The following is an 8,057-nucleotide window of genomic DNA, read 5'->3' as shown; positions in this document are numbered from 1 at the left end:
TATAAATCATGAAAAAAACTTGAATCTTGAATCCTTGATATTGCATTTTTTAATAGAAATTCTTTGTAATGTGACGATGTCATATACAAGTTTTCATCTTTATATTTGAAACTGTCATTACTGTTGAAAAGTCCAAAAAATATTTCCTTCTGCTTTTAATCTGTGAACTCCCTATTTGAATTTCCTGTTCCAAAGATAGCATCATGTTGGAATTGTTTAAGGCACACAAAATTTTCACACTTCCTTCTTTTTCTTAATCCCCATTATACATATATTTGACCAAGATGACTTGATAGCTTTTGTTGCCAATAATTTATAGTATTTTTACATGGATAATTTCAATGCAAAACAAAAAACAACCAAACAACCCTTATTATAAAACATGCCATTACAAGATTCTAATACGACAAAAAGCAATGCACTTTGAAAAGAATTATTGAATAGAAGCATAAACATTTATAATAAAATGAGTGAATTCTGCATTATGAACATATGAACACAAGTTGGTAAAAACAAGGAAAGGATATGTATTTGAAATCCATACCTTGCAACAATTGACTTTAAAACATAAAAATTGTTTCCTGTAAATCTTAATTAACTCAATACAATATATTTGAATATTTTCATTAAGAGGGATCTCTTGAGCATTAGCTGGCTCACTAAACCTTACATCATAGATTCCAGCCATTTCTCCTTGTTCTCTGAGAGAATGCACTCAACCATGCCCATACGACCATCTACATCCTACAAACAAGCATAAGGAAATAATACATATCATATACATGGTTGAAGTAGTTAGCGAACTGAATTTATTTTATTTTAACATACACTTCATATTTTCATGCATTATTTCAAAATTTTTCCACAGCACATCTCATGTTCTACAGATCTAGTACAAAGATTACTGTATGAAAGTTCAAGGCATGTACTATGAATGTGACATCTACAGAATACTTATTTACTAACATAAATGTCATTAAAAAGCAATACTTGATGGGGATTGTATCCTTTTGTTTTCATTCGGTAACAGTCTTGGCCTCATGGGCCTGACTTGCATAATCTTGCTTGATAGAAGTTGCTGGCAAGTAAGGGGTCTGTCTTGCAGCAAAGCAGCATGGAATCATGATGTGAAGCTTTTTTACAAATTGAGGGCTTATTAATATTTTTGGCATCACTTAAGCTTTTTGCTTCATCAGAAAAATGTTTATTACATTTTATACACCAGATATGCATCGTTTTGGAAAATTTATGGATACTTCACATGTATTTTGTTTCTGATGACATTTTTCAAAAATCCTTTGAATGATGTAATTTATATGACTGATGAATGATTGATGTCAAAACTTTGAATTTCTGACTCTAAAATCTACATTTATTTGTGCCTCTCATGAAATGTTGGTAACTACACTTATTTTATGTTCTTCTACTTCGTCCTCTTTCATGTCTCTAAAATTTGAGTACACATCAGTTACTTCCAGCACTGAACTTTCACCAAATGTTCAAAATAATCTCTGATCAACGACCGTCTTGTTTAGCACAGTCCACTTTCTCTCACGAGAGGTGCATGCCAGTCATAGTATAAACACAATTAACTACTCAAGTCATAAAAAAGTAGGTGTCAATACTGAAATGCAGTAAAAATTTAATCATGGCAGCTGCCAATTTTGACCATGGCGCAGCTTGCTCAACCATGGCGCACATAAATTTAGCAATGGTGGGCCGCCATGGTAAAACACCTTGTGAAGAACCCTGATTATTAATTACTCATGATTACACATCAAACTGTAATCAATTACAGCTGGTTACGATTACCTAATCCCTAGTTCATAAATGCCACCATTTGTACCATATTTTAAAAATATGTTTATGTTTATATGAATTACTTGCAACATAGTTTATGTGTCTGGAATATATGAACCAAAAATGATGCGGAGAATATCATGGAAAAACACCATTCTGAGAGAGTCGGGAATTGGCAGTACTAGATTTACTGCTTACCAAAAAAGCTTAAATTCACAGATTTCAATTTTCATCCATAAAATTATCTAAAGACTGATTGATGATGAGGAAGTGAGTTCAGCAACTCAATGAAAATTCAATGCATTGTACTACACGCATAAACAGGTCTGGTACAATCACTAGATTTAGCTATGTAGCTTGAATTACCTACATAGCTTTATTTACCTACCTGAAGTAGCTTATTTAGCTACTAAATCAAACTTATTTCTTAAATTAACATTTTCTCAGAAAGTGCAGAAAATTGAACTTTGAAGCAGTGATAATTTTCAACTTTGATCTCATCTGAAAACAATTCATGAAAAAATCACTCTTGGAGATGTGTCTTTTTCTGCGCAATTGCAATCAAAGTTCTAAAATTTTGGGGCTGTATACAACAGTTAATTTGTGACCAAACAGTTACTTTTTGAATGAAATAACAAAGAAAACCAGGTTTGGTTAACTTCATCACAATATGAAGTAATCATACTTATCCATGCCTCATCGCACACAAGGTGGTGTACAGTTACTCAAACAATGGAAATACATCTTTTCCTAAAAGTGTTCAAACACAGCAAAGTTAAAACTATCTCTGCTTTGGATTGCTTTTTAAATAATACCTAAAATAAATGTAACAGAGACATTTATGTGCCTCTGCTGGGCACTGAACCTGGGGCCTCTGGCATGCCAGTCCAGTGCTCTACTGATTGAGCTAAAGGGTTAACCCACTAGCCCACGCTAGTAGGATGCCGTGTATCTTACACTACCACATAAATTTTAGTATACATTTACCTGCGATTTTTTGTCTTTTTAAAATAAAAAGCAAAATTGTGAAAAGTTGCCTTGAAATAGCTAAATAAAGCTACCTGAGGTAGGTAATTTTAGCTACGTAGCTAAATGTACTGATTGTACTGGACCTGATAAACCTATTATAAAACCTCTAAACGAAAGTGGAGCAGAAGCCTGAGAAGGTAGGTAGTGTACGTTATAGTTACACTATAGATATTAATTGGTTAGCTGTAAATACACTCACAGTTTTTCATTCACGAGGGGCGGAGCCCCGAGTGAATAAAAACTGTGAGTGTATTTACAGCTAACCAATTAATATCTATTGTGTAAGTTATTTGTACCAGAGGACCAATGAGAGAAAAGCGAGTTGATAAATAGCACCGCCTACTACGAGGTGTCAAGACACGGTCCGGAGTCTGTATAAATAGCTGTCTCCATCTGCAAGGATCATACTTTACTGCGACACTGCTACTACAAGTTGTTGATAAAAAAATTGGAATTGGTACGTGTGAACATATTGTACCTTTGAAATGATGAAGACGCAGAAAACATGATTTTTGTCAGGTACAGGTATAGGGGTAGCGATTGTAGGCTTTTATGTTCAAGCCGTCAACTCTGAAAGAAAAGTTGTCTTTCTAGATGGTTTTTTTTTTTTTTTTTTTGAAAAAAGGGGGGATTGATATGGGAAACATCGGCATTGAACTTTTTCTTTATGGCAATCGGCGTACAGAAGAAAATGAAATGATTTGTGACAATTTAATGAAAGTTTGAAATGGTATTGGAAGTAAAAAAAATGCGGGGACTTCTGATGTGAAATTGCTATATGTATTTGGAGACGGGAAAGAAAATGACGAGAATTCGAGATAGGACGTATCATTTACTGATTAAGGATACGCGGAGAAAATATACAGAACCATTTATGAAGCGGACACCGACAAGCTAAATAATGTTAGTATTTTTGAAATTTAAAATGTTGACTTAATTCATTCATCAGCCATTGCCTTGGTCTTGAAATTGACATCATTCATTCATTAGTCAAGGTCTTGACACAGTATGGCTTGATGCCAAAAGGTGGGCGTGACTTAAAAAAAACTGTGATTCTTCTGGCAAATACACCACAGCAACATGAAAGCAAAATCTAAATTTACCGCCAGTCCTATGGTACAAAGTAGTACTATTCTCGTGTTTCCACAGATTCACGTCAACATGCATTAGGATATGCAAATCTTTTTATCGCTGCATGAAAATGTGTAAATCATGCAACATATTTGCGGAGATGTATTGTGAGAAAATGATAAATATTTTACCATTGACATTGTTTGTATCATTCTCTCGCTTCCGGTAAATATAAAATGAAGAACCAGATAGTGCGCATTTATTTATTCTTAAATAATATCATCATAATCATTATGATAATAGAGCTATTTTAACTAACTCAAAATGATAGAAATAAAAATCGAAAACCCCACGCCAATTTTTCTATCGATAATACAACAGGCCCGTGGGAAGCAAATTTCAGTTGTGTGTGTGTGTGTGTGTGGGGGGGGGGGGGGGATTAACTAGACAACCAAAGATTTTCAGTTTGGGTGGGCACTACCAAGCAAAATTTCCTTGACAAGCCAAAAAAGGTAATCAGGCGTATTTATTGTGGAGGACACATCCATAAATAAGCTTTGTATTCCATAATATACGATATATCGGCAAAATTATTGGGGGTGTCCCTCGCCCCCCCCCCCATTCCCACAGCCATGTAACATTTAATGCAATTGAAATACTGTGAACCCTATAAAAATAGCATTTCCTATCAAATCCATGTGCTGAGGTTTGTAAAAATAGATATTAATTCTTTTTGCCGAGCAATATTTTTAACCCCCCCCCCCATTTCCAGGAATTCTGAATTCGCTCCTGCATTGTATATTGTTTAAGCATTTTACATGTTTGGGAATATTTTCATTTTATGACATAGGCACAAAGCAATGAAGTACATTTTTAAAAAAATGCAAAGAGCAATAATGTATATTATAATTACATAATAAGTTATACTGCAAGCCAATATTTGTAAATCGTTATATGTTCTATTTATATTGTTATTAAATAATCATGTTATTTGAGAGAGCCCTGATTTGGATTTTGGAATGCCATTGACCTGAAGTGTCCCTATGCCTGAATCTTATATTTTATCATCAATCCTATAAACGGAAAGAACTTTGGAAGTTCTACATTTCCGGGTTGATCAACATCATCACGATTTCAACAAAAAGTTCTTTATAAATCAGAAAATTCTGCTGTAGAAACTATGTATACATTATAATATGATGTTTAATTCTATAATTAATATCAACGAAATCTACACACGAATACCCGAGGGAGATGTAACAGCGTTGTTTGATTCAATCACTTGTTCAACAGTTTTTTTTGTTTTTTGTTTTTGTTTTTTTTTTGTGTTTTTTTCCCCAAATAAATGATAATTCATAAAGTACGAGTCTTAATGTTTCACACAGCGTTAAATCAATATACTCCCTGTCCTTATTGCTCTTGTTTTATAAAAATACAGGCAATTATACACTGCAAGACGTTTCTTTTTCCAGTTGTGACTCCCAATAGATATCTTTTTGAATTTTCCATTATTCTTGGTATTTTATCAAGGTCACAGCAAATCATATGACACACATTCAGTTTGATGAGTCGTTTAAAATACATTGTAGTAGCAAGACAAGCAAAGAAAAAAGGGGTGGTGTATGATGGAAGGAATTTCTTATAAACCGGCTCAGTAATTGTTAAAGAGCTCTAAGTTTTAATCTCTACTTAGATTAATGAGTAATAAATTAATTATATGAAAAAAGAAAATCCCGAATTCTACAGTGTCACAAGGACCCAACAATGAAATTTCTTTATAAACTTTTTTCAAGTTCTTGTTTCATTACCCTTGAATTTATAACGCCCCCAATAGTCCGCCACATAATCGTTGACCATATGTGACAATAGATCAATTAAGTTTCATGTAAATACTGTTTCGTTGCAAAGGAAAGAGGTTTATTCAGCATAGTATAGGCTATCTCGGTCAGAATAGATAAACTTTAAATCGTACATATTGCACAAGTACACTCAATCTCGTGACAGAGTCGCGCGTGACTTTTTAGGTACATCAGAGGAAGTGATTGAAGCGAAAAATCCCGGTTTAAACTTTTTGTGCAATATGTCTGGCGAATGGAGTAACAGCCTATTTGGGTGTTTTAATGATTTTGGAATATGTATTATTACTTATATTATCCCATGTTACACGTTTGGAAAGAATGCTGAGGCCGTGGGAGAGAGCTGTTGCTGCTGTGGTAAGTCAGTCCGGTATCAGCCTATTTTGAAAATCTATATACTGTATGCATGTATAGTTAAATTAAAACGATGTTTATCAGAAAATAATAGCTTTTTAATGTAAATGTGTATCAATCTACACTGTAAATATTAAATTATTTGTGATTATATCTTATGACATGGCAAATATCGATGTACTAATCATGTTGGCATCGAAACTGAAAGTAGAAACGTTTAATTTTTAAATAACCTTTTGATTCGCGTATTGAGAAGTTTATAATTGATCAGATCACATTAAGATAAGATGAAATATACCGTATCATGGCATGTATCTTTGTCCTAAGCACTGTTAAGTGTTAGGAGGAGGCCAGAAAACTCGATGCACGAAGGTTTCATTGGAAGATTATGTAAGCTACAAACAGTCGAGTTATTTAGTAAGTCTAAATATTTGTTCTGAAGAAGCAAATCTAATGTAAAGTAATGTAAAGACCCGAGCCAAGTATATGATTAAATAAGTCTACGTGCCCGGGGGGGGGGGGGGGAGTGTACATCTATTTCATGTCACAACGAAGTACAGAAGAATTAATTTGACAATCCCCAAGAAAACGCCCATGCTCTGCAAACGTATTATTAAATTTATTCAAAACGAACCCGTAAAATTTATTCAGAATTACCATATTTCCTCTACGAGAAAGATTTCAAAATATATAAAGGCTGTGGGGTGAGTGTCCTCTACAGTTTTAAGAGTAGGGGGTGGACAGTTTTAAGAGTAGGGGGGTGGATCAACCTCCCCGAAAAAAATCTGACAAGAAAAAGTTATCTGCGCAAACTCGAAAATTCTATTTCGGAAGGGGAGGGGGTCTTTAACTTTTTGGAACATTTTTTTTTCAAATGCTACAATTTGCCAGTGTTATTATTCAGCAACAAAAAATGGGGGAGGCAACCAGCATCTCAATGAAAATTTACACATTAAAACTACAGCAAAAGACTATACTCAGAACCCCCCCCCCCCCCGGATTCTGCTTAAAATGCACAGATGTAAATAGCCAATACTATACTATTAAGTAAGAGGCCATAGTTGTGTACATGTATGCTCAGCATAGTTTCCCCACGCGTAAACAAATCATGAACTCTTTCTTCTTAGAAGTTTAGACATTTAATGTTTTGATTTATTTTTTTTCCCTTAAAATATAAGAATATAGAAAACAGACCTGGCGTGCGTCTGTCTGCCAGTGCCCCGACGTCTATATACGAGGTGAACTACACTGTAACAAAATATGTTTTGCAGGTTTAGCTTATTTCGTCCCCCTCCTTCATCTTGTGGCGGGAACAAGTATACGAGGCCGAGTGCGACAGGAAAAAGGGATTTTGGGATCGATGGCAGGCGACTTTCTCACTGTGCTTTTCTGTCCGTTTTGTGCAATAATCCAAGAAGCCCAGGAACTTCGGGGTGATCGTCTTATGGGAATGGCGAGAGAATGACATTTCAATAATGACATTTAAATGGCGGTCAGCGACAGAAGAAACTATTACAGCTTGGATAAATGACTTTTTCTTTAAGATTTGGGAAATGAGAAATAAGGAGGGATGAATTGTTGCATTTAACATCTCAGAACTTTGTACCTCTCATCATGTAAATAAGTCTTGATCATTTTTTATAAATGGCTGAAATTTTGTTCAGAATATTTAGAGAGAAAAAAACTGAGATCTGAGAGAAATCCTAAATTTATGTTCTTTGTTTTGTTTTGCTTGTGGTGGAGTGGGAAGGGGTTTCTTAAAATCTAAAGTTGAAGCTGTATTTTTGAAAAAAAAGTGAAATAAGTTTATACATGTACTGTGTAATGGGCACACGACAAGCATGTTTAAAAAGTAGAATTGATGATGGTAATTAAAAATGTGGACATATATTTAATTATTGGCAAAACAGGTGTGCAATGTTATAAGTTATAATGAATGTAAATATT

At 34.3% G+C, this 8,057-nt stretch overlaps 2 protein-coding genes across 3 annotated transcripts in view; one reads left to right on the top strand and one right to left on the bottom strand.

The window, feature by feature from the left end:
• Positions 1-4,118, bottom strand: part of LOC133172966 (armadillo repeat-containing protein 8-like) — a 21,841-nt gene extending 17,723 nt beyond the window's left edge. For both annotated transcript variants that reach the window (XM_061307830.1, XM_061307831.1), the window contains exons 1-2: positions 4,092-4,118; positions 671-744 (exon numbers count right to left, since the gene is read on the bottom strand). In XM_061307830.1, coding sequence (XP_061163814.1) covers positions 671-744; positions 4,092-4,112 — 95 coding nt within the window. In that variant the 5' untranslated portion in view covers positions 4,113-4,118. The remainder of the gene's footprint in view (positions 1-670; positions 745-4,091) is intronic.
• Positions 4,119-5,925: 1,807 nt separating this feature from the next.
• LOC133173018 (uncharacterized) lies at positions 5,926-8,057 on the top strand. Its single transcript, XM_061307896.1, has 2 exons — positions 5,926-6,113; positions 7,382-8,057. The coding sequence occupies exons 1-2, from the start codon at positions 5,981-5,983 to the stop codon at positions 7,573-7,575; spliced, it is 327 nt and encodes a 108-aa protein (XP_061163880.1). The 5' UTR covers positions 5,926-5,980; the 3' UTR covers positions 7,576-8,057.

The sequence above is a fragment of the Saccostrea echinata genome, unplaced genomic scaffold, assembly GCF_033153115.1.
Source record: "Saccostrea echinata isolate AGI-Se365-2 ecotype Australia unplaced genomic scaffold, CSIRO_AGI_Sech_v1 ptg000056l, whole genome shotgun sequence".
In the NCBI taxonomy this organism is placed as follows: Eukaryota; Metazoa; Mollusca; class Bivalvia; order Ostreida; family Ostreidae; genus Saccostrea; species Saccostrea echinata.
This window is presented reverse-complemented; position numbering and strand designations above follow the sequence as displayed.